The sequence below is a fragment of the Acipenser ruthenus genome, chromosome 15 (assembly GCF_902713425.1).
Source record: "Acipenser ruthenus chromosome 15, fAciRut3.2 maternal haplotype, whole genome shotgun sequence".
Classification (NCBI taxonomy): domain Eukaryota; kingdom Metazoa; phylum Chordata; class Actinopteri; order Acipenseriformes; family Acipenseridae; genus Acipenser; species Acipenser ruthenus.
Window position 1 is genome coordinate 32,102,360 of NC_081203.1, and position 22,978 is coordinate 32,125,337.

Here is a 22,978-nt window from a genome sequence, read left to right on the forward strand (position 1 = left end):
TGTACCCATTGTGAACACCACAGTAATATTAAGACCATTCAGCTGATAGTTTCAGCAGTTGGTATTTTGCAGTGTGCACCATCACTTAGGTTACTGGATCTTGTTCTCTGAATGAGGTTGTTCACGCGTATGGATCAGGTTTGATTGAGTCATGATGATGTTCTTCTATTTTTTCAGTCGACAAACATTTATTGTTCATGTACAGCCAATAATGCATAAGCAAAACAAACTCACCCAAACAATTAAATGCGTACTTTTCCTTTAAGGAAGGTTGCGCACAGTACTAGCAGCTGGTTAACACGAGTCTAGAGTTGGAGTTATTGGTGGCTCTTCTGGAAAACGTTGCCTCGTGGTTCAGAAATTCAATATAGCTGCCATTGTCATTAAACGGTCACCATGAACCAAAATATCACAGCGGAACAAATCAAAGCATGGTTTACTATCGGAACACAGTTTGCAAACATCAAAATTAATGATGCTGCCCCAGAGGGGTCAAAAGATAAAAGCGCTCAGGAAGACGATAAGGAAAGGTGAGTTAAGTTATACAAATTAAAATAACACTCATGAAAAGTAAACAGCTTACATACAACGGACTGCGTTGAATTGATAAAGCAAGTGTAAGCTATGTTCTTAAAATAAATAAATAAAAATGTGATGTTGGCAGCCCCAGCATCGTTTTTTTTTTTTTTTTTTTTTTTTTAAGTTGCAGGCCTGAGTGTAACTACTAATGCACAATGGTGTATTTATGTAGTTTTTTTTTATTTAACATAAGCAATAACATTTTAGTTAATTTGTGTTTTTATTCGCTTGAAACTTGTTTATTTGGAGTTTCAATTTGGTGCAAAATGTTATCGGATAACAAACAAAATAAAAACCTTATGGTCATAAAAACGCAATGTTCAAACTACTACGTCAGTGTCTTTTTTTTCAAATATACATTTTACGTTCTGTTATTTATATACATTTCATAATGTATGTTCTGTAAACAGGAATCTGGAATTGTGTTTAATTATTTCAGAAGTTGTACCATTGATTGCAGTCCAAAAAAAAAAAAAACAACCCTTAATAAAGGTATTTGAAATATACATTTATTGCATTCGGGGTAGTAGGCATTCAGCATTTTGAATAATATGGTCTGAGTTTTCACTCAGAAGGTTAAAGTACGCTTACTATACAAAGAAAACCACACCGAAGTTGAAGGAGACAGAACCCGCAATGCACTCTCAGTCTCATCTCTTACTCTTGTTATTAGTGTTCAGAAATGCAGTCCAGTCGAGAAATCGGAAGAATGCCATCCGAGACAAGAATATCCCCTTCCATTGCTTGCAAAATGAAAACATCATTGAAAGGCAGTACCGGCTTGCTGTTAAAGACAAGCTTTGAAAATTGAAATAAAGGTTGGAATCTGCATGGTGATGCAACTCTAAATGCAACAAAACAAGGGTGGTTGGTTCCATGCTGCTTGCTTTGTCTAGGGAAAGGTGTTGGTAGTCCTTGGTTTGAACATGATCACCCTTGAAGTTAGAGGCTCAGACAGATTCTACTTGTTGTACCAGAATGGTGATGCAAACATGTACCATGGTATAGTGAACTACTTCAGGTTCTGTATGCACGTTTAATTGATTCAGTTAAAGAATTTAGAACAGGATTGGAAAAAAGTCTGGAAGGGTCAACGTAGGCCTTCTCTGGTCTAAGGTTTGAAACTTAATGTTACAAAACTAGTCAAGAATCTTGCTGAAGGGATATTTTCTAATCAGATTAGTGAGAAAGAATGTATGTAGAATGAATTTAACAGCATTTTGTAGAGACATGGCTTTACATGGAGACATGGTTTCTGCAAGACTACAGTAGTTACTCTGCAATAAAACAGTTGCTACTATTAACCTTGACTACAATGAACTTGCTTTGAATGTTCTACCAGGCTTGGAAGTCACCACTGCAGAGACCAGTTTTTGTGGGGGTAAAATGAAGAACTAACACCCCACCAAGTCATTCCGTAAATAACACGATCGTTGTTAAGCATGCCACTTCCAAACTTTAGAACAGTACTCTTAGAAAACAAAAACAAACACTGTACATGAGTTCCACAGGGTCAGATTGTCTAGGAATAATTTTGGTAACCTTTTTAGCTAATGTTTTTGTCTACAGTATGAAAGGCATGCATTATATTGTGGCACTGTATGCCTCCAAGCAGGTGCAGTGAGCGGGGTAGTAGTAAGGTAAATCCCAGATTCTTTCAACAAAATATGGACATTCACCTTGCATGCTTTTGTCAATGTAGCTTGATATTGTGGGGATCTCCTCTTTGAAAGTTTCGCTGCAGTCGGGGATGGTGGGGTTATTGAACCCCTGTTTCATTTGATATCTGTTGGTCCAGGATTCCATCAGCCTTATTTGCTGCTTTTCTTCCTCCTTTTTTGTTATAAAGTCCTTCAAGACCTGCTTGAATACGTAGACTAGCTCCCAAGGCAGAATGTCATTTCCTGACAGTATTTCTCGGAACCTGAAAATAGACAGATGGATAGATAAATTGCAAACTGCAATTACCAGGCTAAAACAAAACAAAAAAAGCACCAGATTAGCGTTCAGATATCTGAAAGGTGTCAGTCAAATTGTACGCTATTGAGATATTGAAAACATATTACAACCAGAAAAGTTACAAAGCAAACCCCTTACAAGGCTCTATACATTTGACACTGTATGCGCTGGAAAAAAATGAACTCCTGTTTTATTGTTAAAGACAACATTATGAGTCAATAATATCTTAAACTTTTGTTTTTTATTTTACCTGCTAAACTACTTTAGAAACTAAATGAGTAAAATTAGAAGTTGATGTGGAAATAGCCTCCTTTTGCTGTGGCATGGACCTGTTTTTGTTTTTTACATGCTCTGTTTCTCCATGGCCGAAAAACTTATCTGACATTTACTATTTACTGTGACATTTACTGCATGATTTGGCATTTTACTGTTAAAGAAACACAAAATAGTTATTTAATAAGATTTAATTAATACTATTTTAAAGTTTTATAGAGTGATCCCCATAAGAAATAATTTCCTACAAAAGATGAGTGGTTTGTTCTGGTATCTAGTTAAGACCCTACAAGGTCATGTCTACCTTATACTGAATCTGGTCTTCACTGAACCAGACACAGCAAGTAACCTTGCAGCTGCTTTGTTGGTTATTATTCAGTGTATACAGTGTAGTGGATGTTATGCTTGAGTCAAAGGATGCAACGGTTATGACTTTCCCAAAATTGTTTGCTTTTGATGAACCCCATAATTGATAGAAGATCATATCATTGTTTTTTAAAAATTAAACCCTACTATCGGATAACAGCTCTTTGTACATTACCGGGACAGCACGGTGGCAGTGTGGGAAGGCTGGATCTGGGAGCAGAGGTGCTCCAGCTGCCTGCGCTCCGACGGTGGGAGAAGGGATTTCAAGCTTTGGTAGCTCTGCAGCCAGTTGTAATCCATGCCGGTCTGCTCCTTCTCCATCTCCCGGACCAGCCTCTCTCTCTCCTCCATGTGCCACAGCAGCTCCCTCATTAAAGTCTTGGTGGGCACCTCGCTATGTTTCTGGACTGGACTGTCCACTTCAGGTTTCGACCACTTCATCCAGCCAAACAGAGGCATGTTTCAGGCTAGCTGTGGGTCAGATAAACACTGGTGAGCCTATACACATGGTAACAGGTCTGACCTTGGTTGCATTTATACAGTCACAGTTTTACAGAATGTACGCTGAATGCTGTGACTGTGTGTCCAATTAGCCTTGCAATGAGTCAAAACTGTTATTCAAGGGGAATCTTGTGGGTTGTCCTGGCAATATTTTTCCTTTTGCTTGCATCATCTACAGCTATTCAACACTCCAGTGTGTTTAGAAATACGTTTTGTCTTGCATATCGAAGGAAAGCTTTTTCCATGTTTGTTTCATCCAGAAGCACTAGCCTGGTAAATGAGTTAATATCCAAGCTAGATTTTTCTTGTCATACCTTTTGGTTTGGTGCGTTTCATTTACATAATGGGTTAACTCTACACAAGCATATTTTAAATGAACGCTGTGGGCAGGGGAGTCCTACATGGTTAGAAACCAGACTGGTATGGTATGGTTCCACCGTCTGGGAATAGTCTTCTGGTATTGCCTGTTGAGACTATATGCTGCTGAGCCTAATATGTAGCGATATACAGCAAATCAGCAAAATACATCTTCATATATCCCCATGACTATCTTATAAGCACCGGGGATGCTAGTTATTATTCATTTGTTCCATGACAACAAACACAAATATAAGTTCTTAAATTGCATGCAACAGAACAATAAATTACTTCCCTTCTTGTTTTTGTACTGGCCTGTAATGATTTAAGTTTCTATGTGGTTGATTAGCATGGTAGCAGTTTGCTGCCATGATATAACAGAATGGAATTTAATAAGAGGTGTAAAGACCGTACGCTTTGCCAGTCACAGGTGGGGAAGACATGTTAAAGATAGATGAAACAGAAGCAAACAACTTTCTACCAAGTCAAAGGTCTACATATGTATTGCACATCATCATCTACACATACAAGAACCCAAATCCAGATACATATTTACTATCACATTTTCCAAAAGGTTCCCCCCACCCCCAGTATAAAAGTCTGGTATACTTACGTTTGAGCTCTAGTCTTTTATGTCCGCTGCAAAATATTCTCCAGTCCGGAATGACATTCAGATCACTGTGACTGATTTAAAGAGCGAGTTCCCCCATCCCTTCGCTCCATGTGTCATTTCCACAGAAAGTCATTTTGCCGTGGGTCTTAATCTTCCAACAAATGCACTGCCTGAAAAAATGGCGCTTGCCTTTTGATTTTAATGTACCCAAAAGGTTTTTTTTTTTCCCTCTTTGAAAGAAAGGAAGGACAGTTGCTGTTGAGGTAATGCACTTTTTCTCTTGTGACTAAAGACCAAGTGAGCTCTCTGAGCAGATTGTGTCCTTACCTCAAGTCAAAGTCTGCCTCTCTAATGCGATATCTCGCTCTGCACAACCCTGGGGCGCGGGCTTTCTGTAGGAAGCGATATGAGTCAGCGCACGATTGGGAGCACTCAGTAGCGAGACGTGTCCAGTGAGGAGGATAAAACAAAGAATCTGCTTCTTCGTACAACACATTTTATCCAAAATAATTGAGCTGGAATAAGTGTCATTTGCATGCTAATACAGGGATGGAAATAAGACTCCCAATTGCATAGCAGTTTCACCCATTCCAGGTTTGAATACACACTTGATAAGCCAGAGTATAGGTAACAAGCCAGGTATGTTTTATTAAACTCCCAGTAAAATATACAGACCGGTACATTATATAAGTGAAGTGCTAGGGTTTGGTTTTGAAGTTGTCTTTCTGTACAGTAGATTATACATCGATGGTGATAGGGGGACACATTGAATAATTTGTTTCTAGGCATTATAATCTTTAGAATGACTTTTTAAAAATATATTTTACAGTAGCAGAGATACAGTACAACACGTGCTAAGTATATTGAGTTCACAGATCTATTTGATCTGCAAATATGGTGTTAACAGCTTGCTTATCTGCAATTGCTTTATGTTGCATAATTGTTGATGAGAAAATAATACAATGTGACAGTGTTTTATTTTTTTTCCCCAAAGACTGTGCCGGCCAGAGTGAAGTGTATTGCCACACTCTCTTCAGCAACATTACTGTAGTTCTTACCAATAGAATTTTGAAACCCTGCTTTACACTGAAACGCCAGTGTTAATGCTTTTATGATGATACGACTGCACATGAAAACTAACATGAATATCCTGTTTGATTTCTTCTAATTTGAAGTCCTGCTGCCTCTATCAGTTTGTTCTAAAAAGCTGCAGACTCTGTTTATTCTCTGTGTAGAATTGATAGTAACGTGTTGGAGGACAGGGGTTATGCGCAGAGCGCTTCGGTTGTCATAAAACATAAAGGATGATGTGTTGCTCTGATTAAAGTTGAAATCACTTGTATGCTGAAAAATGAAGTTGTCAGGATTAATCAGCTTCCACGGAAGGCTTTTCACATTGGATTTTATACAGCACTGTGAAAGAAGGTAAGAACCTGGGCTGGTAATGACAGAGCTGTTCTCCAAACAGTCACTTAAAATTATAGTGCAGCTCCCTGTGGCTTGCAACAGTGTGTAACCCTTGAGCAGATGGGATTATTACTTTGAGAGGAATAGGGAAGATAATTATGGGAAAAGAAGCTTTGTAGCCTTTCTGACTTCTAGCATTTGTTTGAATAGGTACTGTATAGCTGCCACAATTAAAAATAAATACATAAATAAATAAAACAGATCTGTTTATTTGCAATATTTACTAATTAAAGTACATTTTGACTGTAACTGGAAGGTTATGAAGTGTGCAGGAACCAAAAGCAAACAGTAATATGAACAACTGTCACTTTTTTTCCAAAGGCAAAAACCTTCAGTTCAGCTTTTTTCCTCAAAAAAAGGGAAAAAAAGACCCATTTTGTAACTAGAAAAAAAGGACTGTTGGCCTGTGGCTTGTTCTGTGCTAGCACCAAAATTTCAGCACTAGATAAGCCCCAGCATGTGTGGATATAGCCTAAGCTCAGTGAATTTGTGCCAGACCGGTAAAACATATATTCCTAATGGATGTTAATATACCAAAATGCCTCTTGTACAGGAAGGACAAGCTGGAGTCTTTACAGTAGTTCTCGGAACATGCATGTACCATGGTCGGTCAAATACCGTGCCAGTCCGTTTTGAGATGCACATGATTTCAATGTTTAGTCATGTTAGGATATGCTCTTCTAAAGCAGAACACTTTTTGTAGGGAGTGCTTTTTTTAAATGTAATTTTATATTGGCAAATTCTTCATATCTGTGCGGTGTAGCATGTCTTGAAATATGTGCCTGATGTTCATTCTGCCTTTCGCGTAAACTAGATGCATTTTTTTTTGCACTCTAGGTCACAAACCGCTAAAAGAAATGGTAGACCTTCATCTTCCCTGACAGTGCTCTGAGCCAGACATTCCCGACTATGGGGGGGGTTGGGGAGATCACGTTGAACTTTAATACAGCCGTATTGTATGCAGTATGCATTCTGTATAGGGGGGATTTTATATCCTGCAAATTTCAGACAACTTTTATCTTTGTATTTCAGCCCAACCAAAGTGAAGCATGAGTGGAACAGGGAGCAGAGAGAATGCAAGAAGGAGGAACTGGGGGAGGTGCATGCCAAACAAGGAAAGACAGGCAGCCCATCAAGTAAGTTACTGATGTGTACGGACACAATTTATGGCACAATAAACAGTCCTAATAAAAGCTAGGACTTCCTTAGGGTTTACTTTAACTCTGAGAGAACTGTTTTCCAGGTCCCCAAGGATCTATCTCACTGGGGAGCTATGTCTACCCAACCCTGCCAATCACCAAGTACAGAGAGGAGGTAAGGACTTCGACAACAGAGCCCAACAATGAGCAAGCATGTCTGTTGAATGCTGATTCATTTACGTGTCATGGTAAAAGGTGGAAGGGCATGTAGTATGTTTCATTTCCTTAAACTGACATGAGTGGGGTTGGACGTATTTCAACCGCATTTCATTTTATGGAGGGCTAATGGATTTGCCTACCAGTCTGTAGTGCTCAAATGAATGAACAATGTTGTACATCCAAGGGAACTGGTCACAAGCTCCCAATTTTGTTTAGGATAATTTTTGCATTCAATATATAGGCTGCATGTTCTGTACTCGGTACAGTATTTTAAGTACAGTTTCATGATGTTTTTGCTAGGGTCCAGTAGTACGAGAAGCAAGGCTGCTCATTCGTGTGTGTTATGCTCAAGTGAAAATACTGTGTCATTTATTGTCTCGTTCTTATTGCAGCTCATTTCCCTTGTTGAGAATAACTCTGTTGTTGTCATCCGTGGAACTACTGGCAGTGGCAAGACCACTCAACTTCCCCAGTACATTCTGGATTACTACAGTGAGAAGAACACCCCGTGCAATATTGTGGTGACGCAGCCCCGCAAAATAGGTGCCAGCAGCATTGCCCGCTGGGTGGCAAGGGAGCGCAAGTGCATCCTGGGAAGTGTGGTGGGGTATCAGGTAGGGGTCACAAAGAGGCTAATAGGATTAGACTCGTTTTTTTTTTTTTTTTTTTTTTTTATATTTGCAGTAGTCATAGTAAAGGATTCTTTGTTTATTTTTCGTAAGCAGTGTTAAGGACATTTATTTGGGTCAACTCCCCCGGAGAAATGCATTCTTCTCCTGCCACAGCCTATTGGAAAATTTAATTTGAAGTTTTGTCTACAGAAGGGGAAAAAATATCATTCTTTACATGCTTCACTGCTTTCAGATTGTATTGTCTTTTAAAACTAAAGCAACAAATGTTGTCTTAATTGAGAATTGCTTACTGCTACTTATAGAAGAAATAGATCATGATGTCTCTGAGCCTGGAGCAGCATTTAAAAAAAAAAAAAAAAAAAAGAAAAAATCTTTTCAGGATATGGGTGTTTGGTAACATGCATGACACTGATATATTGTCGTCATTGGTACACAGTTGAATTCTATGGTTCTCTGTCAAGTTCCATTCCAGGTGTTGTTGATCAGTGATGCGACCACGTGCTTTGAAATGCTGTCTGTACAGTTGGTAGACAGCTCTCCTCTTCGAATCCAGTACTTTTGTCTATCTTTGTCACTTGCCCAACATGATCATTTTCGATGTACTATTTGTTTCTGGGGCTGGATGAATGTAGACCACACCTTTCCAGAAAGGTGCTTGTCTTTTAGCCGATTTCCTCACATCTATTTCAATAACAGTTCTAACTTGACTGTTGACAGTGACCAGTTCTGTACCTGGATCTACTGTAATCTGTGCCAGTAATATCACTTGTTTAGAAGGATGCTATAAACAACCAAAGACAAGGAAACAAGGGCAATGACTCCTGTTCTTGTGCAAGTGCTTTAAATGCCCACAGCATACAAGGCCCTGATTTTATTCCTCATCTGCAGAGCATCATTTCTTAACACAACACATGATCCTGGGGCAGATAAATAGAGTGAATTCAGCTTCAGTACCATTTTAAAGCAGGTTTTTAACCAGTAACCTTTTGGCCTGAAAGGTAAGTTGAGTGCTTTTTACCACCAGCATTTCCAGTGTTCCTCAGGGATGTCTTGATCAAACCCATTATGAAATGCAGCTTGCGCCTTCTGAGATGCAAAAAAGGGTTGCTTTTAAAGGATTTTGTTTTTTCTTTTTATTTTTTTGTTATATGCATATATGTATAAAGCATGTGTATGGTTGCGCCCCCTTTTATTAGGTTGGTTTAGAGAAAGTTGCGACGGAGCATACCAGGCTGATCTATATGACAACAGGAGTGCTTCTTCAGAAGCTGGTCAGCGCCAAGAGTTTGACAGAGTTTTCACACATCTTCATTGATGAAGTAAGCATGTGAGCTGTTTATTGTTTCCAATTAAGTATTCTTTAGCAGCTCTTGTAGAAGTTGCACAAGCAGCTCTTTTAGGTTTTTAGAAACTCTTTACAGTACATGGAGACAGTAATCTTGTACATCCTGTGTTTTTTTTTTTTTTTTTTTTTTTTTTAGGTCCACGAGCGCACAGAGGAACTGGATTTCCTGTTGCTGGTGGTGCGTAAGCTCCTACGCTCAAATTCACGATATGTGAAGGTAATTCACGTTTCCTTTAACAGCCCATCTTGCTCCCCCCCCCCCCCCCCCCACTGATTTTGTATGTACACTCAGTTTAATTCTGTGTTGCAGCATTCCATTCTGCAGCGCTGTTCTGACGTATTCTGTTGCTGCTTCCCAGGTAATTCTCATGTCTGCAACGATAAACTGCAAGGAGTTTGCAGAGTACTTTGGGACACCCATCCGAAGCCAGATCAACCCTGCATACATATTTGAGGTTGAAGGTGTGCCGTACACTGTTGATGAATATTACCTGGACGATTTGAAGCGCCTCATTCCTTTTAAAGTAAGGCTTGTACGGAGGAACTCCCTAATCATTTGTATTTCTCTTTGTAATTGAGTAGTATGTGTATTTTCTGCATGGTAAAACAGTGTGTTTTGATGTACATTTCTTAGGTGGAACCCTCACATACTGAGGAGCCACACATAAATGTGGAAATGTACAATGTAGCTGTTCGCCTCATTCAGGAGTTTGATGAGCTGGAAGCAAAAGAGCAAAGGTATGAAACCATGAACCATGTGATGATTTTGAATATTAAGCGAGATTTCCTGTTACTATTAAATATGTATGCGTATCTTGTTACAAAATAGTAATGATGATAATTTAGAAATAATTTCCAAATTACCACTATGGCGAAGCAGAACATGACAGAACACAATACTAACACAACATCTGTAGGTGGCCATGCTGAATGCCATTATGTAAATGTTATTTTGCTTAATTAATTTTTGCTTTCTTTCTGCATGGCACAGCATAGCAAAATCAGGAATGGTGATTATTCTATTTATTTAATTACATTTAACAGGTCTGGAAATGATGGATCTGCATTTGTTACAGATCGTGGAAGTGTGTTGGTATTCCTTCCAGGTAGGCAGAGGTCATTGGCTAAGTCCTAGTTAAGTCCCTAAATTTGCCTTAGTAAATTAGTGCTGTACTTTTGCAGTTTATTAAGCTTACACTGTGTATATACTATACTTTACCTTTTACCATACTTCTGTGTGATCAGCACACTGTATTCTAGTCTTTGAATACTGCTATGTCACACTTGCATTGGATATGGGACATAGTAACCTACGTTATGATACTGACAGCTCTCCCCTCTTCTTTTTTTTTTTTTTTTTTTACAGCGGTGAGCGAGAGATGTATATTACATACTACTTTGACATGCACTAAAAACCTCTTAATGTGGTTGTGTTTGTATACCGTCATTGAATTGAATTCAATAACATTGTAGGTTTTGTATTGTGTGAAAAGTAGCCAGCAGTTCTATTCCGCAGTTTTTACGGCAGGACTTTTTTAAAAAAAAATTTAAAGAGCCAATAAGATCTGTTTTCTTCAGGTTTGGGAGAAATAAACTACATGCAGGATGCCCTGGCTAAACTGGTCCGGACGAGGTAAGTTAAATAAACACCTGGATGCTAGAAGGCAACACTGTCTTTTGAATCTGGAGTGTTTAAATTGGCATACTATAAGCTTGGAAAGCACTCTATCAGTTTTCTAATGAATTGGCTTGAGGGTCTTTCTTTAGCTGTCAGTTAACATTCTGTCTTCAGGAAAGGTCAGTCATCATTAATGTACCATTTTATATATATATATATTTCTTCAATCTTTCAGCACTAAGTAACTTTACAGTCCTATGATACATAAAACGGGCATAGCTATGCATGTTAGAGGTTTTCTGGTCCACTGTTTTGAGATCCCTCTGCTGCATACAGGTCTGCAGTGTTTTAAACAGTTACTGATTTAAAAGATGCTTGCCTCGTTCATGTTTCATGTTTGAATTGTGCATTGGAGGTTATGGAGGTTCATGACGGCTTTGTCCACAAAGGAAAAGTCTTTCTTTTAAAAGTACAGTAGATGCCGCTTATTAGCAACCTCTCGGTTCCCAGCAAAAAGTTGTTATTAACCGAACGTTGTTGTTAAGCGCAAAGCCACATTTTCAAGTGTATGTAAATGGAAAAATGATGTATACTACAGTTGTAGAAACAGCGCACTGAAATGCACGTCTTGGTTCATTACAGTGTTAAACAATAAACACAAAAAACACCAAATATCAGAACAAACAGCTGTTTACTAATACTACACAGATGTGTAAAACAAAAAATATACACAGTACTGTATTGTACACATAGTACTAGAACAACGTACTATCAATATCCTTAAACAGTAAACACTCTTGGCATACAGGACTTACATTTAATACAGAAGCATCATTTTAAAAGAAGTAGTTGTCCAATGTTTGTTTTTTTTACGATTCGCCACCTCCAGGTGTAAATCGCTCTCACTTTTGCGTGCAGCTTCGTAGCCAATTTCAAAATGCAGGATACAACAGATTTTGAGATGCCAAACTTTTCTGCTACCCGCACTTGTTTAGCACCGGGTTCACGTAGTGCCTCCAGAATCCGAACTTTGTGGGCTATAGAAAGGTCTACAAGTTTTGAAGCCATGATGACTATAAATGTACAGCTGTGTTATGAAAACTGATACATAAATAGACGCTGCGATGTGTGCGCGCGATGTATTCGTGTGCGTGTCGTAGCCATAGAAATTGTAAAAAAAATAGTTGACAGTTGTTAATATCCGAAATCCATTAACATTAATGTCTATGGGATGGGATTGGTTCCTGTGAAAATGTTCTTAATAACCAAAAGTTGTCTTTATCAGGGTTGATAATAACCGGCATCTACTGTATGTTGATTTCATCTAAGTTGTGAGGTGTTTTCTTAATCTCCTGAACTCCTTTAAGGGGTGCACTATTGTTTTTTAATACAAAGCCATGTTTGAATTACAGGCTGCAGGTGTACCCCCTACACTCCAGCGTTACTCTAGAGGAACAGAATGGTGTGTTTTTGAGTCCTGTTCCTGGCTACAGGAAGGTAACTGCATGAATTGCTGTTCAAGACGGTGATCAGATACCTGAACCTTTTAGCAATACATAATCCAGAACTACGAAACAGTCAATCGTGAGATATGTAGAAGTACTTGAACTAGTAAAATAGGCTAAGCCGTGTTGGTTCATATACAAGAAGTCAAACTTTATTTTATATTTTATATATGCCTGTTAGCTGAATGTGTATATGAACACTACATTTTAAGACCACTGAGGTCTCTTCAGGTGAAAAGTGGAAACAGGTAAATTAAAGTTCCTCTTACATGTCTGTAGTGTGGGGTGGGGTGGGGTGGAACAAGTCAGATTTATCACATAATGTTACAAGCTTATTGTAGTTTTCATACATACCTTTAGTAACAGCAGTTTTCTACGATGTAGTTTATTTTCTCTTGTGTAGCGTTAGAGGAATGCATCTGAATTACTGATAACTTAATTTCTTGTTTCTTGTGTCCTTTTTACCCCTCTCTTGAAAGATAATCCTGTCGACTAATATTGCAGAGAGCTCTGTAACCGTTCCTGATGTGAAATATGGTAGGATACAGCATGTTTCTTCTTTTTGGGGCAATTTGCCTGCTTTGAATTGGAGAAATATTAAACAATACAAATTAGAACGGAAATATAGCAATTTACTTTTCTCCTCCAATGGGTAATAATATAAATAAACTCTATTTTACAGTGATTGACTTTTGCCTGGCTCGACAGCTAATCTGCGATAAAGAAACAAACTATCTGAGTTTGCGACTCACTTGGGCTTCAAAGACCAACTGCAATCAGAGACGAGGTAGGGTACCCTGTGTGTTTTTCAGAGGGGTGCAAAGATTTATTTAAAAAAATGGAAATTGGCTACACAGGTTCTTGTGCATGAATGAGAAGAATGGGACAGAGTACTAAGCTGCATGTTGAACTTTCCAACAGGGCGTGCTGGTAGAGTTTCAAAGGGATACTGCTACAGGATGGTGACAAAGACATTTTGGAGAGATGAGATCCCAGATTATGTAGTTCCAGAGATGTTGGTAAGATCATTTTTTGTGTATATATATGGAATTCTACGTATTTATAACCTAGAAATATTGGCTCTGGTTATGTGCTTATAAAGGTATGTGTCAGGTCACAACATCTTTTTTTGACATTTTAGTTAATTGGGTTGAACCCTGATTTGCAAAGTTCAGTTTAGCTTTATTGGATATAAAATTGTAATCCCTAAAGGCAAATCAATTTTGCACCCGTGTTTTTGTGTTTCTACCATGTCACAGCGTTGCCCATTAGCCAGCACCATGTTAAAAGTGAAGCAGCTGGACATGGGTGACCCGAGGACCCTTCTAGGGACGGCACTTTCTCCACCCAACCTGGAGGACATTGAGAAAACTGTCCTGCAGCTCAAAGAGGTGCTGGAAAAAGCTTTCACATTTCTTTTTGTTGTCTGTATAAGTAAAGGTGCTAATGGACTGTGTGGTGTTTTAATAGGGAGTTGCCAATTGAAAAACAAGTTGTGTACTATTGTGAAATTCTTTTTAACCATTTGATTGTTGTTTTGGTCTGCATTTGATTAAATTGGGGATGAGGTTATGAAAAGAGGGCCTTGGACCAGTTGAAGAGCATATCTGGTAATTAAATATCTAGTATGGTTTGTTCAGAGGTCGTGGTCTTATAAAACTTGAAAGTAAATAAATATATGATGATAGTAATATTTGCTTTCTAATAGATTGGAGCCCTCTCAGTGGTTCAAGCAGGAAATAAAGAGAGCCGATTTGATGGCGAGCTGACGTTCTTGGGACGGGTCCTCGCTCAGTTACCTGTCGATCTGCAACTCGGGAAGATGGTTGTCCTCGGCCATGTGTTTGGGTGTCTTGAAGAATGCCTTATCATTGGTAAGAAGCAGAAAACACACTGGATACAGAGGCCTGCAGCACAACTTCTGTGTGTGTGTGTGTACTGTTTGATTTGAATTCTTTTTTTCCAGCTGCAGCTCTTTCTTTGAAAAACTTCTTTGCAATTCCCATCCTGCAGTGCTTGGATGGATGTCGGTAAGTTTAGTATTTAGGGAGTATAGATTGTGGGGGGAGGTGGCAAGGGTAGAAATTGTATATTTGCACGCAGTAGAAATGTGAAATTGTTTGTTTGTTTATAAACTGATAAAAGCTTAATTTTTGGTGGTTCAGCACTGAAACTGATTAGCACTAATACTGGGAAGGAAACTTCAATATAGCTGACACATGGACTCTGTTTGTTTATCATGTACAGGAGTAAGGTTACGTTTTCTGGCAGCACCCTAAGTGATCCCATTGCCCTTGCAAATGCGTTTAAGGTCAGTATTATAAAAAACCAGTATATATGCAAATTATTGTGATGTAGATATCAAATATGGCAGTTTTTTTTTTTTTTTTTTACTTTTGTGATGTTTGTAAAGAAATTGTTTTAGAATCATAACAGAGTGAATGTGGTTTTCATTTGTATTGGTAATGGCATTTTAAACTTTTTTTGTTAACTTTCTTCCCCAATAGGTATTTTGTACTATAAATGGACACTGTACCTAGCAGTCACATTTGTGTATGTTACATGTGACTGCTTTCTGTGTGTCCTGACAGCTGTCTGTTTAAATCATAACCCTGTCAAACTACTTCTATCCTTGAGTTGGCAAGTGGAAAAAGAGATACTCATCAGAATCAGATTACTTTTGCACCTGGCCCTTCAATGCCAAATTGCTTGTCATTGATGGAAAATGTTATTCAATAAAGTTCAGTTTTTCCTTTTTTTTTTTTTTTTAAGATGTGGTAGATATCACACAAATTGCCAGTTGACATTAAAGATTTATATTTGTTAAACTGTTGAGCATTTAAAGTAGTTACTTATTATTGTGTATAATTCTTCCTGTATTTTAGGCATGGTATACTTCCAGGAAAAAGGGCGAATTTAGACATCCAAAGGTTGGTAATATTTTGTGATACCACACAATTTACACTTGCACCTCAAGTTATGTTTATATGTAACTTCTTGTTTTGAAGTTTGAAGACCACAGGGAGAGTAAGATGCTTTTTGATTATATTAATTTACAGGATGAACTGGACTGGGGCAAAGCGAACTACATTCAGATCAAGAGAATTCGAGAGGTAAGGTGTCTTGCCTTTACTTATGTGGCTTGGGCCAAAAGCATTTACTACATGGCTGTGTGCCCTCTTGTGCCACTAGCTTGAATCGCAGATGAGGTGATGGAGTGATTCTCAGGCTTTCAAACACAGTGCGGTCTGTCTGCATTTACTTGGGTGGGTAGTTGTTCCTACAGTGATCATACAGCAGAGCGCTCAAGTCAATCAGATTTATAAGATGCCCACACTGCTGGCTCTGTGCAGACACTTGGCAAATGTCAGTGGGTTTATCTATAACTCTTAGTTTTCGATTCTGTGTGAACAAAACCCAATTCCTAAAAAGGTCATTTGTACCATTTTATTGATCACACATGTATGCTGTTTACAGTAAAATAAGCAGGCCTGTTTTAATAAGTAGTTATGCATGTATGTACTCTTTGTCAGCACTGCATACCTTACTTTTATACAGGTAGCAGAGCTTTTTGAAGATCTAAAGCAGCGAGTGGCACAGTTCAACATGCACATTAGCACCATCCAGCCTGCCATGGACCACGAGTACACCCACAAACAGAGGTTCATCTTGCAGGTAACTGATGCCCTCTTCCTTGTGAGTTGGAGGTACACACGACTTCTTAATTATGAATTACACATACTGCAAATACATTATAATTTCTTAATTGTATTTACATTTTTTTTTCCTTGTAGAAAAACACTGGAAATACATCCGTATTTAAAAAAAAAAAAACAAACAAAAAAACAAAAAACCTGAAATATATAAATACTGTGTTTTTTTTTTTAATGTGCCCAGGTTGTGATCAGTGGTGCCTTCTACCCAAATTACTTCACCCTTGGACCCATTGATGAAGAAATGGCATCTAAAGATATGTCTGGAAATGACCCCACAACCACAGTGCTGGTAAATCATACCATAAGAGAAATCATTGAGCTGTGGGTCCACATTTTGAAAAATACCTACTGTAAAAATCGTTGTATAGGTTGCACTGGCGTAAGTGCCCCCCCCCCCCCCCCCCCCTTTTTGAGACTTCAATTGAAGGAAAACACCTTTTTTGTGTTTTAAAATGCCTAGGAAATTGACTTTTATACTGTAGAACATTTTTCTACGGTATACCCACAGTGCCTCTTGCTTGACAAGTAAGAGCTGTATGTATGCGTTTTGTTACATCCTTATGGAGTTTGAATCTTAACTTTTTTCTATAGTTGAGGAGTATTCCCCCCTACGGATTCCTGTACTACAAACAGCTACAGTCTCTGTTCAGACAGTGTGGCCAAGTGAAGTCTATCTCGTTTGACGGCTCAAGGTAAGTAGGGTTATAAGACAGGTTTGCAGTATGATCTGGGATCTGCTGAAGCATTTGGTTACACACAGGACATTTGTGATTTTTCTTTTTGTTTTATCCTGTACAGAGCCTATGTCGAGTTCTTTCGAAACATCGTCAGGACGGCGGGTGTCCTCCCAGAGGTGGACCTGGCCTTGAGGATGGCACATTTTCGCCTGCCCCTGGAGCTGTTTGTTCACCCACTAGAGGAAATCGAAGCAAAGGCAGGAGAAAGCACAGTTTCTGCCCTGAGATACACAAGGTATTCCTGAGCCCCTGTTACGGGTCTGCCAGGGGGATGTATAAGTCCTTCAGTGCCGAGCTGGCCTTTTGTGTTTGGATTGTGAGGTCATGAGTTTGAACTGCAGTTGACTTGAGTCTAAAATGAAAATGTAAGTGCAGTAATTTCATGAAAAGTGACACGGGCTTATTTTGCAGTAGGGACCTGGATGAGGCTGTAAACATTGATCAAGGCCTATTAATTGATATTCGCTCGTCTGATGGAAGTTAAATATATGGAAATGCTTTAGTTTTTACAGGGTGTTAAATCTTGCCAGAATTTGATGCAAGACAAATTATTCCACATACTGCAAATGTAGGCCTCTGTTTCAGAGTACTGAGACCTGATTGGCTGAGAAATTAAATGCTATGTTAGATTAATACATTTAAACCTGCCCTCTGTACTACCAGCACTGTGTTCCAATTACTCGCTGTAATTAAGCACGCTTCACAAATCTTTCTTCTTTACCGTAGGGTGAATGTTGACTTCCAGAATGATACAGTGTGTCCAGTTGGGATCCTTAGCAGTTCCATTGACCCAACCAAGCTACCGCCAAACCCAGTGTTCATCATTAACATTACAGAGGTAGGTGTTACTGCAAGTACTCTTGACACCTGCATAGTGCACTGCAGTTATTTGTCTATGAACATGCAGTCTACAGCATGGATGGTTGGGCTGTATTGTTATTAAGATAGTAAAGTGCTTATTAAAAATAGTCTGTCGGCTTGAACCTGATCCTCTGCTAGCTTTTTAGTTGGTTTAAGATATAATTTTAATTACGAAATGTTCCTCCTTCATTCAGAAAAGCTCCACAGAATGTTCAGATATCTTGCTCTAAATGTGTTTTACCCCTAATGGTAAATTCTGTTATATCCAGGTTGTAGAGGTTGGTCACTTCTGGGGTTTCAAAGCAGATGAGAGCAGCGTGCAAAGCCAGAGGAAACTGACAGCAGAGATCAACACTCTTGAGCTGAAGCCCTTGTTTGTGTCTCCTTACCCCAACCTGTTCTGTCTGGCGCCCTTCACAGAGTCAGAAGAGATGAGATACTACCGAGCAAAGGTTATCTATGTTGCCGGGAATTCTGTGGAGGTAAGATGCTTGATATCTTTCTCATGCTCCAGGTATATGTCTGAACTTGAACACTGTGAATGCCTGCATTCATATAATGGCACTTGGGATCATTCTCATATAGCCGGACAAAACCTTGACCAATTAACATGAATGGCACTGCTTTCATTTTTAATTAGATGGTTGACTTCTACTGTACCGGAATATGACCCGAGTCATCATTAAATTGCTCTTTACCAAAATGCTAGGCTCATTCTGTATATTTTCCATCTTTTGAGTTGGTTTAGTGTTCTGTTGCGCTCAACACATTGACATGGGACTACCTGGCGACCTGATTTTTGTGTTGAATGCCTTTTGCAGGTGTTTTTTGTTGATTATGGAAATACAGCAAAAGTAAGCTGTACCTGTCTGAGAGAGATGCCTGCTGATCTGATGAAGCATCCGTTCCAGGTAATGATGACAAATAACGATAGGGAATTGCAAACATTTCTCTCCTTTTCCTTTTTTTTTTCTAAATCGTCTTTATTATTTAGGCTCAAGAATTCCTCATTTGTAAAATTCGTCCCTCGGCTAAGTCTATGATTCTGGGGGATCAGTGGAGCCGCAGTGCCAGGAACCGGTTCATTACGCTGGTGAATGGGCGCACCCTGATTGTCACTCTCTTCTCCATTTTACACAACGTGATGCGCGTGGACCTGTCCATCGACACCGACACTGTCAACACCAGAGTGGGTGAGATCCTGGTCCAGGAAGGCTACGCTGAGCCAGCCGAGGAGAGCTTTGAATCCAAGGTATAGTACTGAGACTCCCCTGATTCAAGGGATTGCACTGAGACTAGCCTGCATTGGCACATCTGAAGCAAAAGTGGAACAAATACATGTGACCTTTTTTAGTTCTCAAGAACGGTTCATGCTATTGCGAGGATTCTTGAAATGAGTATTCCTGAAGATAAGTTCTTGAACCAAATCAAAGTCCTGGTGCCTTATGGTATGAGGTTTTTACTTTTTGTCTGCAGCAAAGCCATGAGGTCTTGATGTCTATATATAAGGATCTCAAAGAAGGAACTTTTGTTCCTAATGCCACAAGCAGCTCCTGGAAGACTAGCAAAGAGCAGGAGAAAGAGCTAATAAACCGCCTGCTGGAGATCTTTTCTAAAGTCAACCCTGGCTCTTTGAAATCCAGGGTAAGCTTTGTAGCGTAGAAGCCTAAATACACTTTATTGGGTTGATGCATCAATGTATAGAATTCAGCTCACCTTTGGTGACCCATTGCATTGTTTGCTTGCTATTTCAGGTTCCATTGCACGGTCCCACCAGCTCTTATAAACTCAAATTCCACAGCATGAGTAAGATATCCCAATACAGGTGAGCCAAGGATGGAAAATAGTTGTTAATCGCTCCCTGTTTGAGACATTGAACACTCCCATGTGTACAGCGCAGATGTGTTGCTTTAAAGTTTTCTGTTTTCAAAATACTACACGTTATTGTTTCTACCATCCTGGAAAACTTACAAGCAGCAAAGTTCTGGTTACAGTTGTATAATTGGAGAAGGTTGAACTGCAGTCCCAGTGAATTTCACTGTACTTACAATGGCACTTAGTTAAGCAGTTACCTGGCCCAATTATTGCAGATGGAAGTATCTTCAGTTGGTCTGATCAAACTTTCTTGTGAAATGACAGATCAGTGATAATTGAGAAGGAAAGCATCAATTCTGTGGCTACAAACGACAGTCCTGAAGAGCTCCACCAGAGACTGCTGGTCGCAGTGTCTGTGTCTGTGAATGCATCAGGTACATTTTATTAAGGACCCAACAGGTTATTACATGGTACAGTATAGTATAGTATTGGTTCCTCATACTTTGCTTTGCTAAGAGTTAGAGACAGTACTACCTCCTTCATTGTAAATGTATGGGTTGATTGTGGTCAGACATTGCACTGTAACAGTCTCTTTCTTTTTCTTTTTCCTCAGGTTCTCTTATAGTTCTGAAGGAGACCACTCTGTTGCCCAGCATTCGTGGGCTGCCGGCTCTGGTCTGCATGTTGTTCACTCCAGTGATGGAACTGAGGTGTGTGTGTGTGTGTTTGTGTGTCTTTCTATGTACAGAAAATATAGTTATACAGTTACTGGTTATCCTTTTGATCATGCATGCTTCTTTTCAAAGGGACTGTGTTTTCTTGTGTGGAATTTCAACTAGGTCACAGAGTTCAGTATATCTCTGTGAACCATTTAGCGCCAAATACTTTTATTTTCTCCCCCATCCTGGTCCTGTAACACAATATTTATCCCTGCTACTTCCCTGACCTCTCGCTAGATACGGTGATGGCAGCTTCATGGCTCCCTCCAGTGGACAGCTGGGGGTTTTACAAGTTTCTTCCCTTTTACTACTGTTCTCAGAGGGAACAGGGTTAGTAGGAGTTGCCATTTTTCATGACTGTTAACTGCATTCAATTGTGAATTATGTTGCCCCTTGGTTAGAATGCATTTAAAAACAGCAGCTTGAGCAGGGAAAGAATGATCACATTGGTTGTGGGGGATACTGCAGCTGTTTAGTACCCAGCAGTAAAATCTCCACAGCTGAGGGAAGGTGTTTTTCTTTTATTTCAGGACTGACGAGGGGAGGACTCGTTTCACTGGTGCACTCTGTGGGCTGGGGTGGAACAGAGTAACAAGTGCCCCGATACTGCCAGAGCACGATATTGAGCTGGCATTTGATACGCAGTTCGATGTGGCTGACATAGCAGAGGTAACGCTTGCACTGTGTAGCAGGCACAGCATTGAGTCCAAAAGCAGTCCCAATGCAGCTGTCATGAAAAATTAGGTCACCACTATGTTCTACATCAGGGGTCTATAACCCTGGTCCTGGAGAACCCCAAATCCTCAGGCTTTATAGGTGTCTATGTCATCAGAGACTAAAGATCTGGAATACCTGTTAATCTTGAATAATGAAACCAATAAGTGGCACAGTTAAGAGACTGAGAGCTCGGTTGAAACGAAAACCAGAAGACCCAGTAGCTCTCCCAAAACCATTAGTTGGAGACCCCTGACCTACATGAACCGCATTTAGAATAGCAAATTGTTTAAAAAAAGAAAGAAAATGTCCATACAAAGTTTTGTCAGATTTATGAGGACCCTCCATAAGTGTGCGCACAGGTTTTTGCATTATCTTAATTGTAATTTGCTTTAATGTTAGTTTCAATGTGTAATTCTAGGTAAACGGTCTGCGCAATGCCATTAACAAGCTAGTCTGTCAGGGTCCAAGCGGCCCTTTACACCTGGGACGGGAAAGGATTGCAAAGCTACAAGAAGATGCTCGTGAGAAACTTATCAGGTAGGAGAAACCTCGCTATTCAAAATATGCGTCTTTCTTCTTACAAAGAATAGCAGTGGCTCAGTTGGGGATGCATTCACAATTCAGTGCTGTTTCACATTAAAATACTGGTGCTGGTGTAGAATGAAAAAGTGGGATTGATTATTGTGTTTCATACTTGTCCTCAAGGAATTGATTGCTCTGCCAGAAGCAAATATTAAATGGTTAAAACTTGAATTATTTTCTTTCTATATCGACTTCAGACTAATTTTCTGATACTACTGGATTGATTCATATATTTCTGTGTAATATTAAAGGTTGTTCACCAAATCGCCAACCAGAGAGAATCTGATTCCACAGTATTATGAGAAGCCAAACAAATGGAACCAGGTGAGATTATTTTTTTTTTATATAATACTTTTATCATGCTAACTCCATGGTTTAAAAACACATTTTCTTACCTAATTTATTGGCTTTGTTTAGCCATTTTGTACTTGTTCCACAGAAAACCTTTCATTGGTTTGTATATTTGTTCCAAAGTACTGGTGATTTTGTGTTCGCATCTTTACCAGAAAAAAAACAAACAAACAAAAAAAAACCCAGAAAGAATCCGTCCAGCAGGAGGTTATTAGACCACCTGAACTCCAGATTTACATGTAGTAAAATAAGCATACTGGAGAGGCTCAAATGGCAAACCATTCTGCCGTTCTCTGTTTGACAGGTGGATCCCAGTTTTAAGATGGAGGTGACTCACAAAGACAAGGAAGGGAGAAAGGGAGTCCTGTTCAAGCTGCACCCCGTTGTTCTGTTGAACACATGAGGGAGGTGGGGAGCTGCAGTATTAAAAGCACTATAGTTAAAGCAGCAAAGTTTAAGTTGGTTGAAATATTGCACTGTTTTATGCTACTTATTGTGGCACAGAACTTGAAAGTGTTTTCGTTTTGTATCTTTTGCTTTAAAAGTTTTGCACTTGTCATTAAGACATCTATACAATGTATGTGCGCAAAAGGCTTTCAGAAATAGCCTGCTTTTATTTTTGTTGACGGTTTTCAAAAGTAAATGTTGTTTCAGCATCTAGAACACAGTGTGATTGTTTTACTGTTGAGAAACCATAAAAACATGTGCTAATTTAATTGCTAAATGGACACCAAGGATTTGAATAATGGTGCAAAAATACAAAGGATTGTGGGACACAGCAGCTTTCAATTCCGATAACTGGATATACTTCCACCCTTTTGATTTTAATATCTACAGAAAAATTGGGGTTGCAGAATTGTGCATTTGTACGAGTAAGAGGCCTACTACAACCTCAACACTACTAAAT

The 22,978-nt window shown here is 39.2% G+C and overlaps 2 protein-coding genes across 2 annotated transcripts; one reads left to right on the plus strand and one right to left on the minus strand.

The window, feature by feature from the left end:
• Nucleotides 1-22,936, plus strand: LOC117422544 (ATP-dependent RNA helicase TDRD9-like). The gene is made up of 36 exons (XM_034037687.3): nt 1-530; nt 7,148-7,251; nt 7,359-7,429; nt 7,866-8,087; nt 9,302-9,424; nt 9,587-9,667; nt 9,810-9,974; nt 10,085-10,188; nt 10,495-10,556; nt 11,029-11,083; nt 12,481-12,565; nt 13,053-13,110; nt 13,256-13,360; nt 13,495-13,592; nt 13,833-13,964; nt 14,282-14,447; nt 14,540-14,603; nt 14,821-14,884; nt 15,459-15,503; nt 15,633-15,686; nt 16,132-16,248; nt 16,471-16,578; nt 16,881-16,981; nt 17,088-17,261; nt 17,753-17,864; nt 18,157-18,369; nt 18,709-18,798; nt 18,882-19,139; nt 19,364-19,531; nt 19,642-19,712; nt 20,027-20,136; nt 20,316-20,412; nt 20,952-21,090; nt 21,557-21,675; nt 21,972-22,044; nt 22,376-22,936. Exons 1-36 carry the CDS (start codon nt 397-399, stop codon nt 22,472-22,474), a joined length of 4,041 nt encoding a protein of 1,346 aa, XP_033893578.3. The 5' UTR covers nt 1-396; the 3' UTR covers nt 22,475-22,936.
• On the minus strand, nt 1,075-4,986 carry LOC131697623 (protein RD3-like). Its single transcript, XM_058987966.1, has 3 exons — nt 4,649-4,986; nt 3,353-3,648; nt 1,075-2,503 (listed from the first exon to the last, which is right to left on the minus strand). Exons 2-3 carry the CDS (start codon nt 3,634-3,636, stop codon nt 2,164-2,166), a joined length of 624 nt encoding a protein of 207 aa, XP_058843949.1. The 5' UTR covers nt 3,637-3,648; nt 4,649-4,986; the 3' UTR covers nt 1,075-2,163.
• Nucleotides 22,937-22,978: the final 42 nt, after the last annotated feature.